A 23106-nucleotide genomic window follows, 5' to 3' on the forward strand; every position below is an offset into this window, starting at 1 on the left:
GAGAAAAAAGTCCCGATACATCATGCTACACCACTGTGATGACATGAGTTTGACACCCCTGAGGTAGAGCAATGCTAACCAGGCAAGGCCGCAGAATACCCATTTATTATTATTATTATTATTATTTTTGTTTACATTTATATCCCGCCCTTCTCCGAAGACTCAGGGCGGCTTACAGTGTATAAGGCAATAGTCTCATTCTATTTGTATATTTTTTTTACAAAGTCAACTTATTGCCCCCCCAACAATCTGGGTCCTCATTTTACCTACCTTATAAAGGATGGAAGGCTGAGTCAACCTTGGGCCGGGCTCGAACCTGCAGTAATTGCAGGCTGGTGTGTTCTAATAACAGGCTTCTTAATAGCCTGAGCTATCCCGGCAACAGAATTATCAGTGGGTTTTACAGGATGGCCTTTTTGTTTTCACAGTTATATTAAACTTTTAAGTCTTTCTTCTCACTTCCAAATTAGCAGCAACCATGGTGGTGCAGCTCAAAAGAACTCCAGGAATGTAAAAAACTGGGACTCGGTGACCTAAGCCATTCCCTGCCTAAGTTAGATTTCATTGTAAAACCTCCAGTTTATTATATCAAAAAATATGATAGTAACACCAGAACTGAAAACAGAAAAGCTTTAGAAACTGTATACCAAACATGTCGCATAAGCCTTCTTTTAAGTATCATCTTTCCCAGAAAGTGACTTACTTCACAAAAACCAGCCGCTTTTGCTGATGATCAAACAGCCCAAATCCATGGCTTGTACCAAAGGCCACAAGTTTCCATTCTGAATGAAGGGCCAGTGATGTGACGACTGCCGGGGGCTGACATTGGACCAAGACAAATGGCTGAAAGCCAGGCTCAAATTGGACAGGCCCATCCCTGGTTCTCAGGCGTTCATGGCCCTTCCACTTGTAGCCTTCTTGGTCTTGGAGAAAGTCTGCTTCTGCGTGTTCAATCCCTTGTTCCGCTTCTTCATCATTTAGTTCCATGACAAGGACCTTCAGATAGAGATAGATTTCATTCAGAGCTGCTCTGTGAAACCTCGATACTGCAAATCTCACATTATTTGCACAAGCATTTAATCCAAAATAAATATACTTCCTCCTTTGGGCTTTTACCAGTGCAAAACAATTTAACATTTCATTTATTTTCAGACTGGTTTGTTTTCATGTTCCTCTGTAGGGGCCAACCATCACATTTATTCCAACCATCACATTTATTTTGGGACATAATCCAAGAAAAGGATGTTGCTTTAACATCCAAAGAGTCCAAATGAAATAGAAGCAAGATGTAAGCCTTATCTGGTAGTAAACTGAATATAGGTAGTCCTTGACTTACGACCATAACTGAGCCCAAAATTTCTGTTGCTAAGTGAGCAATTTGTTAAATAAATTTTATGATTCATCTTTCTTGCCACAATTGTTAAGTGAATCAGTGAAGATGTTAAGTTAGTGATATAATTGTTAAATGAATCTGGCTTCTCCATTGACTTTGCTTCTTAGAAGGTTGCAAAAGAGGATCACATCACCCTGGAACACTGCAATTGTCATAAATATGAATCAGTTGCCAAGCATCTACATTTTGATCACATGACTACTTATAGGAATGCTGCAATGACCATGTGTGAGAAATGAAGACTGAAGACCTGGTTCTGCCAGTGGGCCTGGGGAACCCAGAGCGGGATAGAGCCCATTAAATGGCTTGTGTGGGATGCTGTCTCCAGGGCGGGGGGTGATTTTATTATATGAAGTTATTATATGACTCTTCTTTTATTAATTTTATTGTTTTTATATGAGGTTTCATATTCTGTAAGCCACCTTGAGTCGCCATGGCCGAATAGGCGGCAATATAAATTAGACAGACAGACAGATAAAGATAGCTAGATAATAGATAGATAAAGATAGATAGATGATAGATAGATAGATAGATAGATAGATAGATAGATAGATAGATAGATGATAGATAGATAGATAGATAGATAGATAGATAGATAGATAGATAGATGATAGATAGATAGAGTCATAATTCACTATTTTCAGCGCTGTTGTAATTTTGAACAGTCACTACTGAGGACTACCTGTATTAAAATTGTTTTTGCACATGCAGCTTTTAGGGGAGCACTTACAATGCTATGACCAGTAAGAGCAAGAACATATTACCTAAAACAGCTAAACATTTGGAAAATTATGCCTTGTAAATACTTTGTGAAACGTCTAAGATTTTATCCAGCGGTGCAACAAGAGATTTTTACACATATAGGTAGTGCTACTCCACCTGCTTGTTGGTATTCGCTTTTTTAAAAAAAACAGTAAAAGAAAAATCATTCATAAAATTACTTGAGCATGACAGGCTTCTCCCTTTATGTTTATGGAGACTGGGACAAGGGCTAATCATTAAAAAACACCATTGGGCAAATCGATACAAATGCTTCTTGCAGTCAATATCTGAAGGACTCCTGTATCAGTTTTTAAAATGGTTCTAATTTCATAAGGAATCTACCATAGTTTATGTAATATATTTCAATGAAAATCCAACAGAGGCATTAAAAGCAAATTTATATCTCCAGGAATGCACTTTAGAACAAAATAGATGCATATGTGATTTCTCCTAACTTGCCTTTCCAGCTCGAGTAGGTGATACATCATTTACTCACCAAGTGCATCTAACTATATGTCTGCACTGGGCTGGCTAACTTTGCAAGCTGCACTGATTGCCGGTAAGCTTCTTGGTGCAACTCAAGGTGTTGGTTATAAGCTATGAAACCCTATGTGACATAAAGCCTAGTTGATGCATTCCCGATTTCTTTTTTAAAAAGGCCATCTATTGGTTGCTTGATATTTTCCTTGCCATCTCTTGTGGCGTCTGCCCTAGTTGACCTCTTTTGGATTTCTTTGATTCAAAAATGCCATCTACTGGCATTGTGGAAGGGTGCCTCCACTCTCATGGTGCCTGCCCTCTGGAAGGAAATTCTCCTGAAAACTCTCAGCTAACATCAAAAACATCATTAAAAAAGGACAACAAAGAATGTTCTTTCTGCGCCAACTCAGTAAGCTCAAACTGCCCAAGGAGCTGTTGATCCAATTCTACAGAGGAATTATTGAGTCTGTCATTTGCACCTCTATAACTGTCTGGTTCGGTTCTGCAACCCAACAAGAAAAACACAGACTTCAGAGGATAATTAGAACTGCAGAAAAAATAATTGCTACCAACTTGCCTTCCATTGAGGACCTGTATACTGCACGAATCAAGAGGGCCGTGAAAATATTTGCAGATCCCTCGCATCCTGGACATAAACTGTTTCAACTCCTACCCTCAAAACGACGCTATAGAGCACTGCACACCAGAACAACTAGACACAAGAACAATTTTTTCCCGAAGGCCATCACTCTGCTAAACAAATAATTCCCTCAACACTGTCAGACTATTTACTGAATCTGCACTACTATTAATCGTTTCATAGCTCCCATCACCAATCTCTTTCCACTTATGACTGTATGACTATAACTTGTTGCTGGCAATCCTTATGATTTATATTGATATATTGATCATCAATTGTGTTGTAAATGTTGTACCTTGATGAACGTATCTTTTCTTTTATGTAACACTGAGAGCATATGCACCAAGACAAATTCCTTGTGTGTCCAATCACACTTGGCCAATAAAATTCTATTCTATTCTATTCTATTCTATCTTGATTATTTTTATTATTTTTTATTATTTTATTTTTTATATTTGTATACCGCCCTATCTCCCTAGGGACTCAGGGCGGTTCACAGGCAATTAAAAAATACATATAAATACAAGTTAAAATAACAGTTAAAAAACTTATTCTATAGCCCATTATTAAAAATAATATAAAAAATAAAAAACCCGTTTAAAACCAATAAATTTAAAATCTAATCCAGTCCCGCGCAGATGAATAAATATGTTTTGAGCTCGCGACGAAAGGTTCGGAGGTCCGGAAGTTGACGCAGTCCTGGAGGGAGTTCGTTCCAGAGGGTGGGAGCCCCCACAGAGAAGGCCCTTCCCCTGGGCGTCGCCAGACGACACTGCCTAGCTGACGGCACCCTGAGGAGTCCCTCTCTGTGAGAGCGCACGGGCCGGTGAGAGGTATTCGGTAGCAGTAGGCGGTCCCGTAAATAGCCCGGCCCTATGCCATGGAGCGCTTTAAAGACTGTCACCAACACCTTGAAGCGCACCCGGAAGGCCACAGGTAGCCAGTGCAGTCTGCGCAGGATAGGTGTCACGTGGGAGCCACGAGGGCTCCTCTATCACCCGCAGCCGCATTCTGGACTAACTGAGCCTCCGGTGCCCCTCAAGGAACCCCATGTAGAGAGCATTGCAGTAATCCAGACGAGACGTCACGAGGGCGTGAGTGACTGTGCATAAGGCATCCCGGTCTAGAAAGGGGCGCAACTGGCGCACCAGGCGAACCTGGTGAAAAGCTCTCCTGGAGACGGCCGTCAAGTGATCTTCAAAAGACAGCCGTTCATCCAGGAGGACGCCCAGGTTGCGCACCCTCTCCATCGGGGCCAATGACTCGCCCCCAACAGTCAGCCGAGGACTCAGCTGACTGTACCGGGATGCCGGCATCCACAGCCACTCTGTCTTGGAGGGATTGAGCTTGAGCCTGTTTCTCCCCATCCAGACCCGTACGGCTTCATTGGGGTGGCCCGGTGTGGAAAAGTACAGCTGGGTGTCATCAGCGTACAGCTGGTACCTCACACCGAAGCCACTGATGATCTCACCCAGCGGCTTCATATAGATGTTGAACAGAAGGGGCGAGAGAATCGACCCCTGTGGCACCCCACAAGTGAGGCGCCGCGGAGCCGACCTCTGCCCCCCCGTCAACACCGTCTGCGACCGGTCAGAGAGATAGGAGGAGAACTACCGATAAATGGTGCCTCCCACCCCCAATCCCTCCAACCGGCGCAGCAGGATACCATGGTCGATGGTATCAAAAGCCGCTGAGAGGTCTAATAGGACCAGGGCAGAGGAACAACCCCTATCCCTGGCCCTCCAGAGATCATCCACCAACGCGACCAAAGCCGTCTCCGTGCTGTAGCCGGGCCAGAAACCGGACTGGAACGGGTCTAGATAGACAGTTTCATCCAGGTGCAGGGGAAACTGATGTGCCACCATACTCTCTACAACCTTCGCCGCGAAGCGAAGGTTGGAGACCGGACGATAATTACCTAAAACAGCCGGGTCCAGGGAAGGCTTCTTGAGGAGGGGCCTCACCACCGCCTCTTTCAAGGCGGCCGGAAAGACTCCCTCCAACAAGGAAGCATTCGTGATCGCCTGGAGCCAGCCTCGTGTCACCTCCTGAGTGGCCAGCACCAGCCAGGAGGGGCACGGGTCCAGTAAACACGTGGTGGCATTCAGTCTACCCAACAACCTGTCCATGTCCTCGGGAGCCACAGGGTCAAACTCATCCCAAACAATATCACCAAGACCACCCTCAGACGCCTCATCTGAGTCGCTGCAATTTTGGTCCAGACCGTCTCGAAGCTGAACGATTGTGTTCTGGAGGACCTTAAAGCAGTGATGGTGAACCTTTTCAGCACCAAGTACCAGGTGCCAAAAAGGGAACGCTCATCAGGGGGACAACCAGGGGCATGTGCGTGCCGGATAATGTACTTCTTCTTCTTCTGCGCATGCGCGTTATGGCGGCTTCCTGAATATCTTGTGGAGTCGGCGGCTGGAAGTCCTTGGCCACGATGCCGTTCAGCCGCTCGCCCAGCTGCTTGTCTTCGGGCTCCAGTCTTGTCATCTTCTCGGCCACCGGGAGCGAGGTCCTCGGGCCTCTTTGAACTCTCGGCTGCCGAGTATGGAGCCGGAGCCGGAGTTTGTCTTCCGGCAGCGAACGGCGGCGGCCATGTTGGGGGGGGTTGAACAGCGGCTGGAAGTCCTCGGCTACGATGCCGTTTAGCCGCTCGCCCAGCTGCTTGTCTTCGGGCCCCGGTCTTGTCACCTTCTCGGCCACCGAGAGCGAGGTCTTCGGGCCTCATTGAACCCTCGGCTGCCGAGCACGGAACCGGAGTTTGCCCTTAGGCAGCGAACGGCGGCGGCCATGTTGGGGGGGGTCTGCGGAGACGCCCGGCATGAATCAGCAGCTTTCGGGCCGTTGTGGCCACAGATACCAATTGGACATCAACAAAGGACACTAACAATGGCTGAGGCGCCCGAACACCGACGGAGGATGTTAATGGTGGTATGCTGGACACCGGGTGTTCGGGTTGCTATTAAGTTTTGGTGCTGGGACGGGACTCGGATGGGCATGAACAGCGCCCCCTCCCCCCCTCCCCCCCCTTCATGGTCATGGACTGGAACATCGCTTTCTCCCCTACTCTGACTTTTGTTATGGCCTGCCAACATACCGCAACCGTCATCAGCGGTTCACCTCTCTTTGAGCTATTTTTTCCATCAGCGACGGAGAGGTGGTTGGCCTGGACAATTTTTACAGCAGCAGAGCGGCATGTGGGGCCATATTGGGTCCAGAGGATAATCTGCCGACTTAGGGGTGGAGGCATGGACGGCGTACATCTTGACGGCTAAGGACGGACATTTTGCCACGACTTTTGGGACTATCTCTCCATGAGATATTCATTTGCCGAACTACTACGACTGCGAGGTTCCCCCGCCTCGCAGGAATGGCCCTCCAAGCTATCGAGGGCTTACCTTAACGAAGGGTCTTGGGACCCAGAGAAGTGGCATGCGGCTAAGAAGAATTTGTGGGGTTTTTTAAATAGTTTTTTAAATAAGGGTTTTTAAGGGGAGGGATTTGACGGGTGGGGGAGGACCCGTCGGGGAGGGATCCAGCCCCTGTGCTAGTTCGCGACATTACGCCATCTTGTCTGAAGGCAGGGGGGGGAGGACGTTCCAGGTCTAGAGGGCTGTTCGATCTGTACGGTGAGTGGGAGAGGCAGATATGGCGGGGGGGAGGGGCCGTATCGAGTTATGGGGGCACGTGTTCGATGTCTGAGAGCGATCACGTGCTCCGGCCCCTCAGTCCCTACCCGTTCCTCGGGTGGCCATGATCCTCAGAGCTTGGACCTTCGGCTGATGTTATGTAATGCCCGGTCCGTGGTTAATAAGGCTCCCCTGATTTGTGACCTTATTCAGGGGGGGTCCGCGGACCTCATGGGCATTACGGAGACCTGGTTGGGCCCTGAGGGGGGGGTCCCCCTTGTTGAGATGTGCCCTCCAGGCTTCCGAGCATTTCATCAGCCGAGAGTCCAAGGTAGGGGTGGGGGGGTGGCGGTTGTTATTAAGGAAGATCTAGAGCCGAGGGAGACCACTGTTCCTCAGATTGCCGGCTGCGAATCCCTCTGTGTGCGCTGGGGCTATAGGAATCAGTTGGGCTTGGTGATCGCGTACCTGGCTCCTTGCTGCGTGACCACAGCCCTGCCCGAGCTGTTGGAGGTACTGGCTGCTGTGGCGGTTGAGACCCCCAAACTTATAGTTATGGGGGATTTCAACTTGCCATCAGTTGGCCTGTCATCGACGGCAGCTCGGGAGTTCCAGGCTTCCATGACGGCCTTGGACCTGATTCGAGTAAATGATGGCCCTACGCACACAGGGGGAGGCATGCTAGATCTGATTTATATCTCTGGACAGTGGTTAAATGATCTGGTATTAGATGATTTAGTAACAGAACCAATGTCATGGTCGGATCATTTTCTCCTTCGCCTAGACTTCCGAACCGCTATTCACCACCGCAGGGAGACGGAACCTATACGGTGGTTCCGTCCCAGGCGCCTGATGGACCCTGAGAGGTTCCAGACGGAGCTTGGGCCATTCCCTGAGGATCTGGCCCACGGCACGACTGAGGAACTGGTCGTGGCCTGGGAGCACGGGCCCTGGATCGTGTCGCGCCTTTGCGGCCTCTGACCCGGCGTAGATCTCGTCCGGCCCCTTGGTTCTCCGAGGGGCTGAGGGAGATGAAACGCCGGAGAAGACGCCTAGAGAGCACCTGGAGGTCCAGTCGCTCCGAAGCTGATCGGACACTAGTTAGGACCTATACTAGGACCTACCTAGTGGCAATGAGGGAAGCGAGGCGCTCTCGCCTCCACACTCATTGCGTCGGCAGATAACCGCCCGGCCACCCTGTTTCGGGTGACCCGCCCTCTCCTACATCAGGAGGTGCGGGATGACCCTTTGCAGGGACGAGCCGAGGAGTTTAGTGGTTATCTATACGATAAAATCGCTCAGCTGAGGGACGGTCTGGACCGAATTTGGGATGATCCAAGCGAGGGAGAGGAGGCACGTCTTGTTGAGCACATTTGGGATGAGTTTGACCCTGTGGCTCCCGAGGACGTGGACAGGTTGTTGGGGAGGCTTCACGGCACGACATGTTTACTGGACCCGTGCCCTTCCTGGCTGGTACTGGCCACTCAGGCGGTGACACGAGGCTGGCTCCAGAGGATTATCAACGCTTCTTTGTTGGATGGGGTTTTCCCTGCCGCCTTGAAAGAGGCGGTGGTGAGACCCCTCCTTAAGAAGCCCTCTTGGACCCAGCTATTTTGGGTAATTATCGCCCAGTTCCAACCTTCGCTTTGTTGCGAAGGTTGTAGAGAGTGCCGTGGCGCGACAGCTGCCCCAACACCTGGATGAAGATGTCTATCTAGACCCGTTCCAGTCCGGCTTCCGACCCGGATACAGCACGGAGACAGCTTTGGTCGCATTGGTGGATGATCTCTGGAGGGCCAGGGACAGGGGATATTCCTCTGCCCTGGTCCTATTAGACCTCTCAGCGGCGTTCGATACCATCGATCATGGTATCCTGCTGCGCCGGTTGGGGGGATTGGGAGTGGGAGGCACCGTATATCGGTGGTTCTCCTCCTATCTCTCCGACCGGTCGCAGACGGTGTTGACAGGGGGGCAGAGGTCGACCGCGAGGGGCCTCACTTGTGGGGTCCCACAGGGGTCGATTCTCTCGCCCCTGCTGTTCAACATCTACATGAAGCCGTTGGGTGAGATCATCAGTGGTTTCGGGGTGAGATACCAGCAGTACGCTGACGACACCCAGCTGTACTTTTCCACCCCGGACCACCCCAATGAAGTTGTTGAAGTGCTGTCCCGGTGTTTGGAGGCTGTACGGGTCTGGATGGGGAGAAACAGGCTCAAGCTTAATCCCTCCAAGACGGAGTGGCTGTGGATGCCGGCACCCCGATTCAGTCAGCTGCAGCCGCGGCTGGCTGTTGGAGGCGAGTTACTGGCCCCAAAGGATAGGGTGCGCAACTTGGGTGTCCTTCTGGATGATCGGCTGTCGTTTGAAGATCATTTGACGGCCGTCTCCAGGAGGGCCTTCCACCAGGTTCGCCTGGTCCAGCAGTTGCGCCTTCCTTGATCGGGATGCCTTATGCACAGTCACTCATGCGCTCGTTACCTCTCGCTTGGATTACTGTAATGCTCTCTACATGGGGCTCCCACCAACCCGTACGCTCCCACAGAGAGGGACTTCTCAGGGTGCCGTCCGCCAAACAATGTCGGCTGGCGGCCCCCAGGGGAAGGGCCTTCTCTGTGGGGGCTCCCACACTCTGGAACAAGCTTCCCCCGGGTTTACGCCAAATACCTGACCTTCGGACATTTCGTCGCGAACTCAAGACTTACCTTTTTATCCGTGCGGGGCTGGCTTAAATCGGGATTTTAATCTTAAATTTATTAATTTTAAACGGGGTTTTTAGTATGGTAAATTTTAATTATTGGGCTAATTTAAATAAGTTTTTTAAATTGTATTTTAAATTTGTATATTGTATTGCCGGTTTTTTATTATGCCTGTACACCGCCCTGAGTCCTTCGGGAGAAGGGCGGTATAAAAATCAAATAAAATAAATAAATAAATAAATAAATAATACTTTCTGCTTCCAGAGCGCATGCAGTCTTCCGGTTACTGCCGTGCATGCACACGTGCCGATCAGCTGGCTGGTGCGCATGGTCATGCTGGAAAACACAAGAACTGCTCTTCCGGTTTCTACCACTGCCACATGCACAAAGGCCAGCTGATCATTGCATGCGCATGTGCGCCAGAAACTGGAAAGAGGAACAGGCAACGCCGCGTGTGCCAGGCAACAGGGCTCCGGCGTGCCATTCAGGCACACGTGCCATAGGTTCACCATCATGGCCTTAAAGGCTTGAATCTTCTCCCACATTTTGGGCTAGTCTGGATGGAGCCTCTGGTTGAGTGTGTGATTGTATGTGTTGCTAGTTGGATTCACCATCATGTTTCCTGTTTTGGTCTGACTATATACTTGTTATTTTATTTCCTTATTTTGGTTTTAACGAAAGTCAACAGGTACTGGGATGGGGTGGCAGTGGCATCAGTGCAGAGAGGTCAAAAGGAAAGAGATTTGGGGGAAACAAGTTGTGGGGGGAGCTGAAGAGGAGATGAGCAAGGCAGGGCAGGAGAAGTGTGAGGTCCTGACCTAACAATGCCATAGTTCTAGGCTAGTGAACTGCAACCAGGTTTACTAGAACTGATGTTGATAAGCGATCAATTCATGTGATATTTCATCTAATAACTGCTTTGTTTAGTAATGAATATTCTGGTCATAAACGGGGTCATTAAAGGAGGATTACCTGTAACTGGTAATTCTCCTTTAAGGGCCTCTGGTGGCTCAACGGACTAAGTCTGTCTGTTATTAACACAGCTGCTTGCAATTACTGCAAGTTCAAGTCCCACCAGGCCCAAGGTTGACTCAGCTTCCATCCTTTATAAGGTAGGTAAAATGAGGACCCAGATTGTTGGGGGCAATTAAGTTGACTTTGTATATAATATACAAATGGATGAAGACTATTGCTTAACACATTGTAAGACGCCCTGAGTCTTCGGAGAAGGGCGGGATATAAATTCAAAAAAAAAAGAAGAAGAAGAAGAAGAACTGTAGTTGTATTTGGGAACAATGTTGAGTAAATAGCAACACGTGTGTACTGCATGCAGAAGGACTGCTAAAGAGATATGGCTTGCTAGAGTTTGGAAATTATTTCCCCAGTGTGCAGTGAAGGGACCACTGTCTGAGAATCTACTTTTTAGACAGAATTAGCACAGAAAGGACACAACATCTGAGTAGCCTGGATTCCCTCCAATTCCCCCAACCCTGAAATTGTTAGAATAATAGAGACGATCTAACAGATCTGTCTAATTAAGAAGGATAACTATCAGTGTGAAAGCACAGGTCTCTAAGCTACAATAGCCCATACAAATCCCTTTGATATATATTCATCCTATTAGTACCTGTCCTGCTGTCCCTGCTACAGCTAAATAGCCACTGTATTTGCATAAGAAGATCTTCTGGATTCCAAGTCTGGGGTCATCGCTGTAAGGGTCAAAGGAGCCAACCTAATGCAGCAGAGAAAGAAGCAACGAATACCACCTGAGCACAAAAATACAGTATAGAGTTGCAAAGAGGACTTCTTTGAAAGAACATAATACGGAACAAGCTTTGGCTTCAGCAGGTTAAGGCTGCTTACCTTGCGCAGTGGAGGCCATTCATCCTCTCCCAGCTGGTTCATATTGTCATTGAGATCTGCATCAGTGAGAAACACCTTCACTGTGCTGAGTTTATACAGGAGGCTTAGACACACACCAGATGCATTCCAGAAGCGCACTGTGCCATCCTCGTGCCTGAGCCCAAAGCAGAAAGGCAGGTTATACCAGAATCACTCCCTGAGTGATTCTAAGCAAGACAGATGCTGAATGACTGGCTGCTCCACAATCAAGGCTAGCCTGTGGAAACGTTTTAGTCAATACATATTATGTATTAATGGGGGGAAAATAATCTAAATTTCCTCTTGCTTTTCATGTAGGCTTACAAAACTTTCATTATGCAAAATTCCCTTTTCACACTGATCTCTCTCTGCATGCACCTCAAAGCAGTTTTGGCAAAATACTGTAGGGCAGCCTTTCCATACTTGGTGTCTCCAGATTATTAGACTTCAGATTCATAATCTCCAATCAGCATGCTGGCTAGAAATCTATGTCATTGCAGGTGAAGACCACTTGGAGGTCATCAGATTGGGAGGAAATGTTATCAAGTGCATACTGAGCCTATACTATACAGATAGCCCAAATCTATACTGAACTGATCTGCCTAGTGCAGCTGCCCAGAACATTTCTTGGTCACATCAGATGGCAGTTTTTTGCCTGTTCCTTCTTGTTAGTTCATCAAGACAAAGAAAAGTAGGGCAGCTATGTTCTATCCATATTTGTTTCCAATAGTTCTGAAGTATATTAAAAATATGCACCTGGAAAGGGACTTTTCTTTCCAATGAGTGTTCTAAAGTAGCTTCTCTCTCATTGCTCAACTTAGTAAATCAAATATAAAAGAAATAAATTGCCATAAACAATTCAAACGTTTGTCATTCCACTTTTGGTTTACTAGTCTTGGGCTATCCTTCCATACCATGGTTACTAGTCTGTCTAATCACTGCATAGCACTTAAATAATCGCTGCCTGGATTTATCAATCTTCCATTCTGTAGTTCCACTCCTCTATTTTCATTTCTTAAATTACAGCTACAAAATTCCTGAACCAACTGTAACGCTTTGTTACCCTCCAGATTTTTGCATAATAGATATAGGAGATCTATATAAACCACAGCTATTTTTTAAAAAAAAAATGAATGTGTTTTTCAAAATGTTGGTATTACACATGTGTATGTATACACACAGATACGTATTCCATGCACTTCCATATGAGATCAAACAGAGATTTTGTGTGGGGAAGGGGATAAGGACTGATCTATCCCCATTTTACTGCTTACAGCAGTACATCAGAAATGGATTTCTATCCTAATTGATTATATGAGGTTTGGTGAAGAAGTATCATATACCAGAAACAGCAGCAGTAATTATTCCAGAGCATCAGTACAATTTGGCTTTCAGGACTACCATATCCCAAGTCTTGCATGCAAATATCTCTCTTTAACTTAGCTGCCAAAGTGTCTGGATCTTTAAGTACAATCTTACCAGGAATTTGCACAAGAATCCTGAAAATCCTTTTAGAACCCTTTTGTCTCTTTTTGAAATTCCAGATAGAAAAGGCAACAATATGAGGCTACTTAATGGGCAGAGCATGCAGGATTACATCACCTGTAGCATCCTAGCCCGCTTGTTTACTTACATGTTAAAAGGTTGTTTTAAAAATGGAGCATTGGCACCTCATTTACTGCTGCAAAGGTTGTGGCCCTTATTTTCTGTTGATTGCTTGTTACAGACTAAGCAGAGGGGAATAAGGCAGTGACGAGTTACTGTTTCTACAGAAGTAAAGCCAAGGATAAACCCGCATGCTTATACCTACCCGGTAAGCAGTAAATCCCTCTGGGGAGGATCTGGAGCTTTGCTGATACCCCCATTAATTGGCCAGGGCTGGGAAAAGGGAAAAAAGAAATTGTGGGAGGAGAGATCACAAATGGTGAAGGGCCATGATGTCTTTACAGAATAAGAGACTTGGTAGCAGGAAGCAATTAAAATCCATCAACCACTTGTTTATCTGAAATGACTATGCATGTATGACTGCATGCATTCACGTGTAATTTTTCCATGTGAGAATGGACTGAGGCTGAACACAAATCCCCTCTTCCTGTTACGAAACTCCACAGAGGTACATCAATACATGTCCAGAGTCTCCCCTCTCCTATATTATACAAATATCTATATAACAGGTTTACTGTAGGGACTGAGAAACATGGATATGACAGAGATCAGCAGGTAAGGTTGGTTCACACAACCCATTATGCATCTTCCAGGCTGGCAGCAAATCTTAGCTTTCACACTCTTAAGTGCTAATGACATCTGGCCCAATTTCAGTTTTTTGAGCTCTGTCAATCAACAAGACAACATCTTTTCAAAATTTCAGAAAGATATTCTTCCCTGAACTGCTTGGAAATAATATCCTATAAGCAGATAACTATACAATTGGGCAAGATTTAATATAATTACAGGATTCGGTTACTTTTAGATAAAAAGAAAGATTAAGCTTCACTGTATGACATACAAGAGTGACATATAAAAAAGCGAAGGGATAGATACAGATAGTCCTCGACTTACAACCATTTAGTGACCATTTGAAGTTACAACAGCATTGAAAAAAGTGACTTAGGACTGTTTTTAACCATGGCATGGTCAAAATTCAGATGCTGGCCAACAGACTCATTAATGATGGTTGCAGTGTCTTGGGGTCATGGTGATCACCTTTTGCAACCTTCTGACAAGCAAAGTCAATGGGAAAACCAAATTCATTTAATAATCGTGTTACTAACCTAACAAATGCAATGATTAACTTAATAACTGGGATAAGAAAGATCATAAAATGGGCCAAAGCTCACTTAACAATGGAGATTTGGGGTTCCGTTGTGATTGTAAGTCGAGGCCTACCTGTATTAGCGTTAGTGGGAAAACTAGCTTTGCTCATAATAACAAACTCTTGGATAATTTTGTGGCTAAAATTATCCTCCAATAATTTCATTAGTGAACTATGAAATATTTTAGAGTTGATTTGGATGAACTATGGAGAAGGCCAAATGAAGCACCTGTCTTTGTCCCAATTAAAATAATTGTCCCTATTTCCAGGAATACTGTGAGCCCACCCCTCCTCCCAGTGAAAAATAATGCAGCTGCTTTAATGTGTAGCAGGTAAATTCTGGATTCAAACTTCTGCCACATTATATTAGTGCTAGCAAAGAACACTTTATCACCATGGCAGGATTATTCACAATCACTAATTCATCTTATACTCTTATTTTTCCTCTAATGTCAGTCAAGCAGGTACTGTACAACTTATCAAATGAAACTGGTGCTGAGACTGCCATTTTCCCCTTTGCTCCTGTATTTCCTTAGAAGCAGGAATACTTTTTACCTCCAAAGCCTTATCTGAGGTCATTCAAAATCCAGTATTAACCAAGGAGAAAAACAATCACAATCTGCACCCACTTCAAATGCATCCCTATTTCAATGGGACATGCAAGTCATACCATATTAGAAAACTGAACATTCTGCTTGCTCCCAACACTGATGATCCTTTCCCACAATTTTAGAGGAATGTTGGAGACATGGTGAGAACATGTGATGGCCGAGCAGTGGAGAGATGCAAGATAAGGGGGTTGGATAGATGGCCAGCCAGGAGACTTCAGGTCTATTACTACTAGTTCTTCTTCTGCCAATACCACCATGGCGGAAGGATCATCAAACTCTGTGGGAAGAGAGAATCATCTATAACCATCATTTCACAGAGGGGTTCACAAACTCAAAATGCTAGTTACAAGGTTTATCTAGGTTAAAGAATCAACTATTTAATATTGAGTTAGGGGAAGCTCACATTTTTATGTTGTAAACCCCTGGGTGTATTTTTGTAAAATCTAGAAACACAGAAACACGATAAAGACTAAGAGATAAAATTGAGTGTTTACATTTTTCCTAAACTTTCTAAAGTGACATCAGATTGCACTTTTATGGAAGGGAACTTCACAGCACTGGAGCCGCCACCCAAAAGTCCATGGCCTTTATAACTGAAGGCAACCCATGTCCAAGATGGGATATTCAAAAGGCTTTTACCAGAGGAATTTAATTCCCAGATAACTATTTAAAGACGAATTCATTTTTTCAAGGTAGAGAATTCCAAAACATTTAGGGATTTTAATGACATTTGAGCCATAAACCCAGGGCTGTCTTAACAGCATTATGCCCCACCCTCAGGCAAAGCAGTATACTGGGGCCCCTACGACAATTACTCACAGGAATAAAAATGTAAATGGTTGATAAAATTAAACATATATTTGCATGTTAGAATTAATTTAAAAATGCAGTGAAATGTAACAAATATGTATTTGTTGTATTTATATGCTGTATTTATATGATACAAGGTGCATTGAAGGGTTAACATACACAGATTAGTATGGGGCCCCTATGCTTGTGGGGCCCACGGGACAAGTGCCCATCAGGCCCATGCGTTAAGACAGCCCTGTGATAAATCTATTGGGAACTGACATGGTTTAGTCAGAAAAGTGTTGCATGCTCGGACTTGAATTCAGTTGACAGCTTGGCTAATTTTTCAAGAGCATCCACCCTTTCACCAAACGGATTACAACAATCCAGTCAAGTGGTACACAAACCCATCAATATTGGTAGCTAAATCAGATCTTTCCAGGAAGAGACATAGAAAAAAAAGTCCCTTCTGAAAGGCTGAGCTCTTTCCCAACCCATTAAGCTCTTTCTTTTGTCTAAATTCAGTTTTAACCTGCAACACCTTATCCAGTCCATAATCTAGCCCCAGGGGGAGTTTGAACTTAGGCCAATTCGGTAAACTTCAGGTTCTTAAAATGTACCAACTTGGCTGGTTACCAGAATCATTATCTGGAGAATAAGAATTGCGTTATAGCTTTGACACTACTTCTACTGGAGAATTCATTAATTTGCTTTTGGAAAAGAAAATGCAGATAAAGTTAGCATTACATTTCAGTTAAAACACATACTATTAAAACTGAAGTTAGCAACACTGATTCTTCCCTATGATCACTATACACTATGAAGTGGTATGTAAGTCTAAGTGCTATTGCTGTTTCCATTCCAGAGTTTCAGCATGTACTTTCAAGCTAATGCATCGTTATAATTTTCTGGTTACAGTGGATCCTGAAAGCTCAGAAAATGTGTTATCAAATAATTATTCATAGTCTGTGCTCATCCAAAATGTCAAATCTTTAAAAATACCTAAAATTTCATATTTAACAATTTTATCACATGCAAGTGTAAATTGTCACATGATTTACATGTAAAAAATAAAATAAACAGGCAGCAACATTTAAATTAATCAAAAATTAATTAAAGGTGTTCATATTTAATTCCAGGCAGAATTTGATTTATTTTTCAAAAAAAATATTTTTTTTAAAAAAAGTGAATGAATTCTTCCTTTTCATTAAAAAAAACTTTAAATTACATATATGTATAACATAATAGACACAAAGATACAAAGAGATTAATCAATAAGCTAAACAATAATTAACAAACTATAATTTTACAGACATTTATTGAAAAGAGCATGTTACACTGCAAACAGGACGATTTTGGGGTAGGATTGTAATCTCCTTTCAAACATATGCCAGCATTGATAACATAATCAGTGCACTTTACAAGTAAAATTACCATTAACCATTTTCCTACTATATGCCATCAATCAATACAGTAATTATAGAACTGCCTGAAATCTGATCAAAAAACATTTCTTTATTTAAGGAGGGAGATAAGCAAAATAAGAACCTTATGGAACACCCGAATGACTTCTTCCTGAGTGTTATAATAATAGGGATGTGCAAAATGTTCTATGCGTAATGGCTGTTCTGGGAAGCAATTTCTGGTTTGATGCCCAAATCACCTGCCACTCTGAGTGAAGCCATGCCAATTTCTCTCTAACACTTCCCCCCAGGCTGCCTCTCATTAGGCCCTACCCCCTCCCTGGGCACAGGGAACTCTCCCCACCTCCATCCCCCTTCAGCTCCCAGAATTCCTGCTTCCATGCCTTCTCATTCCAAGAGGACCATGCCCCATGTCCTATGCCTCCTAGACAAAGAGGGAGATGTTTGGCCAACCAGACTCTCTTCTCATCAATCAGAGTTAGAATTCCAACCTCTCATCAATGTATCCTCAAACCAGTGAAAACCCTGGCACTTCCCACAATACAGGAGTAAGTTGGAGATGTCATGTCAGGCCAAGGTGCTGGACATGGATCACACAGTAGATGAATCAGCCTGGTTATGAGCTGTTTTTCTGGGCAGCCAAATCTCAACCACAGATGTGTGGGTTCACAGGAGATGGTGAGTTTTCCTGGTTTTTATGCCAAACTGGGTCTTATCTACCTACCTATCTGGTTATAGTCCACATCTTCACCGTTAAAGCATATCCCACCCTATGCAAAAAGTGGCTCAAGAAAACACCCCTACAAAATGCATTGTAAGCTGGTATCCGTGCAATGTAAACTTCGCTTAAGCATTACTGATAACATTCCTTCATTAGGCGTTGCTAAGTACAAAGTACAAAGCCATCTGAAATGGCCACATCTGGTGGCACATTTCAGAGAGAAAACACTGTATAAAAACATACAATTAAAAAAAAAAGAGTGCCGTTTCTCCACAGGAGCAGTTCTTGGAAAAGAGAGACATTCTCCTCTCGTATTATTTCCAACTGGCAGAGTAGCCAGCATTTTTGTACACTCTCCCCAACAACCTATTTTTTTCAGAAGCCATCCCAACTGATTGGAGCCCAAACCCTGAATAAACACAACAGCTTCCCAACACCAGGCGTACAATTATAGGAATATTACTCATGGACAATGAGTGACCAAAGGGCTCAAAGTGCTGAGCAAAACAAACAATAAGTAAGACTGGCTAAGGCTTCAGAAAGCAGCCACTGCAAGCCACAGAAACCTCAGATGACTGAACAATTTCCTGGATTAAGCAGGCAAGTTCCGGTTTACATTGCAATTCATGCGGTTTGTGCCAGCAGCTTGTCAGCAAAGTAACGTCACTAGGACCCTGAACTTCCAAGGGACCGAGGTTGCACTGCCTCTTTTGGCAGCAAGACAGAAGAAAGCTGAGCTCAATGCTTGTGTTTCTTTTCTCTCTCTCTCTCTCTTTCTCTTTCTCTCTCTCTTCCCCCCCCCCCGCCCCCAAGGAACAGGAACAGGAATGGAGCATAACATTAACAGCTCCTTCTGTCTGGAAGCAACTGAAGCAAAGACCAAGATAAGGAAAAGCCCAGAGCTTCATATGAAGAAAGCTTACTCATTTGCAGATACTTAAGATAGCTTTCCCAAGTAGTATGAGTCTCCAGTGCTTCCTGGTAAATTAGGAGTCAAATCTTTGGGGGAAGAAAGGGTGGCTTAAATCCAAAGGACATTTGGGCCCTTTCACCTTGAAGTCTGTCTCTCATTAAGTCCCAGCAATCACCAGTACAAGAAGCAGGTCTAATTTCCTTCCTGCTCTAAACTATTTGTTTGTACAATTAAATGTTTCAGATAGCCATTTAAAAAAACTCAAATCTATGATGTATTGGTGTAAATCAGAAAAAAAGATGTGAACACTATGAAACAGTTCCTTCATTTCAATAAAGTAAGGTTTGTTTCAGATTGTTATATAAATGTATTGCAACAGGGAAGATATGCGACTTTTCAACTACTATCAATATTTAAAATCAACTTTTCCCAACATTTTATATTTCACTCTTTTATCTGAATGTTTTGTTTTTGCTTTAATGTACATTTAATACTTTTAAATACTATTTAAATATCGAATGCACTTTGTGTATTTAATACAAGCTAATGGAGTAAGATCAGTCCATAATATATGTGAAATATACTACAACAAAACAAAGAATATGAGGATAGCAACCTACAACAAAACCACTGACAGATTATAGTACATTTCTACCAACTGTACTGGATGAGATAAAAGGCTGGATATAAAACAGAAAACAAAATGAAAGGGCTTGAATGAACAACAGCGCCCTACTCTGGCATCTAAATGTTTGCAAAACAGACGATAGGGATAACTTCACAAAATAATATTCCAAAACCAGGGCACACCACCTAAAATTATCTGCAAAAGGAAGTGATACTCGGCAAACTGTGCCTCTGCAACAAAGGTATTTGGAGCAGGGTATCAGAAACACGTTTTGAGTTATGGGCAAGTTAATCATAGCTTCACAGTCTTTAAAATCTTAAGTGGCTTAGGGTTTAAATGTAATTGAACCTAAAAATGAACAGGCAAGCAGTTCAGTTCTTCTAAGGAATATAGAGGAACGGTATGACAAGGGAACAAACCACTCACTAATCAAATTAGTGAATTAGTCTCCAAGAGTTCAGAAATGATACTGTATTAGATCACTATTTCAGCCTTCTACATACCTGCGAATGGTTCAGCATTGGCAATGACGAAGAAGTCTATCACCCGTGATGTGAAGTCAAAGGCAATCTGCCGACTGCCATGAACAACTGTAATGCTATGCCGGTCACCATAGCTGGCTCGAGGCATTCCTCCTTGGAATATGAGGTAAGGGAGTCTTAAAGAAAAAAAGATAATATTCTGAGTCTTCATTTTAATAGCATTTCATAGCTAGGATTTTTTAAAAATGGTCTTACTGAAAACTGCATCTCTCCATCTTTAAAATGAAATCCTTTAAAACATTAGCATTGGGTAAGCAAAGTATGCAATACAGGTAGTTCTTGACTTACAACAGTTCATTTAATGGCCGTTCAAAGTTACAACAGCGCTGAAAAAAGTGACCTGCAGCCATTTTTCACACTTATCCCCATGGTCAGGTGATCAAAATTCAGATGCTAAGCAACCGACTCATTTATGAAGGCTGCAGTGTCCTGGGGACATGTGATTTGCAATCTTCTGACAAGCAAAGTCAATGGGGAATCCAAATTCATTTAACAACCATGTTATTAACTCAAGAAATACAGTGGTTCACTTAACAACTGTGGCAAGAAAAGTCGTAAAATGGAGCAAACTCACTTAACAAATGTTTCACTTAGCAACATAAATTTTGGGCTCAATTGTGGTCGTAACTCGACGGCTACCTGAACAAGAAACACATTGTAAGGCCTAAATAGTGGTGTGGGTGTCTCAGTCATGGAACAGCCTCGTACCTGAGAATCTGAGGGATCCTTTATCTTTTAATCTCCCAGTGGGTTGTGCAAACTTGGCTTGTTCCTTCAAGCATTGGGCTAGAATGGAGGTTGAGCTGTGAGGATGATTGATCTGGAAGGGTACTTTGTTTTTAATATGCTCCTTATGTATTGTTGTGAGTTGCTTAGTTAATCGTATGAGAAGCAGCTACAGTATATAATTGCTGTAAATAAGTAACTTTACTTATATGCATATCTCAAATTGCCAGCCCTCCATGATAAACCAGATCGGAAACATGACCAGATGACCTAATTCTACTTTGTGTAAGGCTACATTAATAGAATCTTGCAAGTCTGAAAATACAAATCTCACTCTATCGTTTTTAATGGCCTTATCAATTCAGGTAGATTCTTTCTCAGTTTCTTTCTCTGACTGTTAAGCACTGGGGTCTTATCCTTTTCTTACCTGATTGTTCCCTAAGCAGTATCTCTTTCCCTCATCCCTCAAGGCAGATTCCCACATTACGAAAATAGACATTGCTTTTCCAAAGCTCCTTTAAAGAGGAGCCGTTCCTTGTGGTGGCAACTTACTGAGAATTTTCTCTCCTCAGGGTCCTCTGATAGAGACTTAACTGTTATATTTTAGGTACTTAGGAGTCCTTTCATTCTATCATTTTCAGTAGTATTTAAGATTCTTCTATCTGATCTTTAGCTGTCATTTCTATTTGTTGCATTTTCCACTGTTCTCATTCTGGCTGCCACTGAATGATATGAAATATGGATATATGCCTATGGAATTTTAAAATTACAGGATAACTATTTATAGTTAGTAGAAGAAAAGCCTGTAGCAAAAGGCAGATTATAAATCCTGTACGGAAGGCCACAGCATCCATTCAAATTGCCTAAAAAGAGACAGCAACATTGTATCTGATAAGTATATACAAATCTTTATTATATGTAGAAAGAGACACATGGTTGTTGTTACTTAACTAGTTGCAGGTTTCTAGGAATAGCCTCTCTTGTTACTAAAAAGTCACTCTATACAGACAACACAACATTGTCATGTTACTCATCCATAATACTCACCCATTCTTTGTTGTTAGCCAGTAAATTTTGGAAATGGCCTTGCATGGGAAGGGACCTACAACAGAATATTTATGAAGATTGTACCATATGTTCTTGTATTGCAAAACTCACAAACGGTTTTAGTAAAGCTGACACAGCATCTACATTGCATATAAATTGCACAGCCAGGCAGCTTCACCAACTAATTATGCAGAGCAAAATATACTCAGATTGCCTTTATAACATGAAGGATAAAAGGAAAAGCTAATCCTGTTTCACATGAACAGCCGTCATCTATTTTCTGGTAAAAAACTAATTCCAAGGGCTAAAAAAACCTGCCATCCCTATATATCTCCAGAAGCTTTATTAAAACTGTTAAAATTGTGATTGCTGTTAGACATCAAATTGTCTAGCATTTCTGATAATTTGTTTTCTATGATTTGCAGTCTATTTTTTTCAACTGTTTTAATGCAAGTGCTTCTTTTGGCACAAGTTTTAGTCTCTGGTCATAGAGTCATTCAGATAAACACATGTTACACATAAACCCTGTAGCAATTAATCAAGTGGCACTGTTTTATCACATCATTTGAGGAACTCTAGCAACATGAATCAAAGCTGTAAAAAAGGTCTACATAATATATTGTTATGTTATTGATCAGATACTAAACAATCCTCTCTCTTTCTTGCTTTTTATATCCTCAGGGTGGCATATATGATATTTGAACCGGACAGGCCTTCTTGGAATAGCTAATCTGTTATGTTCAGTTTAATAGGTCCAGTGTTTCTAAAATCAAGCTTTGAATTTATTTATCAAATTTATACGCCACCCCTTTCACCAAAGGCGACTTCCAATAAAATCAGAATCAAAGTAGATGCCAAAGGTATATCTTCCCAGCTTCCCACATACTAACCATAATGTACTTTGCTTTCCAAAGGCTCAGGCTGCCTGTCATCGCTTGAAATTGGCCACTGTGTATAGCTCCCATCATAATGGCAACTGATGATATGATGACCATCCCTCATCCAGAAGAGATTCTCTAGTTGCTAGAGAGAAACAAGAGACACATCCTGAAGTAGCAACAGGATCAATTTGCTCAGAATGTCTGTATTTAAAACATGGTCTATTTATTTCTCCATCTTTTATCTTGAATCCTTATAGAATAGAATAGAATAGAATAGAATAGAATAGAATAGAATAGAATAGAATAGAATAGAATAGAATAGAATAGAATAGAACTTTATAGAAATATCATGTGTTGGAAATCTGGAGTTCATTATAAGTTGTTAACAGGCTCTTTTCTCCTGTAGCTAATGCTTTGAACCAGGCTACAGAGCTAACAGGAGAGCTGACTCTGGTCTGCCTCTTTGCCTTTAGATTACCATTAGTCTGAATTGGCCAGATTCAGGCTGTAGTGGTGCTACCGCA

General features: G+C 43.3%; 1 protein-coding gene across 9 annotated transcripts in view; it reads right to left on the bottom strand.

The window, feature by feature from the left end:
• LLGL2 (LLGL scribble cell polarity complex component 2) overlaps window positions 1-23106 on the bottom strand; it is a 111684-nt gene that overhangs the window by 25344 nt on the left and 63234 nt on the right. For 8 of the 9 annotated variants that reach the window (XM_058168946.1, XM_058168942.1, XM_058168948.1 and 5 more), the window contains 8 exons: window positions 22592-22724; window positions 21702-21756; window positions 19890-20044; window positions 14971-15188; window positions 13299-13366; window positions 11471-11624; window positions 11235-11339; window positions 704-996 (listed from right to left, as the gene is read on the bottom strand). In XM_058168946.1, coding sequence (XP_058024929.1) covers window positions 704-996; window positions 11235-11339; window positions 11471-11624; window positions 13299-13366; window positions 14971-15188; window positions 19890-20044; window positions 21702-21756; window positions 22592-22724 — 1181 coding nt within the window. Of the gene's footprint in view, window positions 1-703; window positions 997-11234; window positions 11340-11470; window positions 11625-11644; window positions 11727-13298; window positions 13367-14970; window positions 15189-19889; window positions 20045-21701; window positions 21757-22591; window positions 22725-23106 lie in introns of those variants that run through there. The other variant, XM_058168950.1, reaches the window with a different exon arrangement.

The sequence above is a fragment of the Ahaetulla prasina genome, chromosome 2, assembly GCF_028640845.1.
Source record: "Ahaetulla prasina isolate Xishuangbanna chromosome 2, ASM2864084v1, whole genome shotgun sequence".
Classification (NCBI taxonomy): domain Eukaryota; kingdom Metazoa; phylum Chordata; class Lepidosauria; order Squamata; family Colubridae; genus Ahaetulla; species Ahaetulla prasina.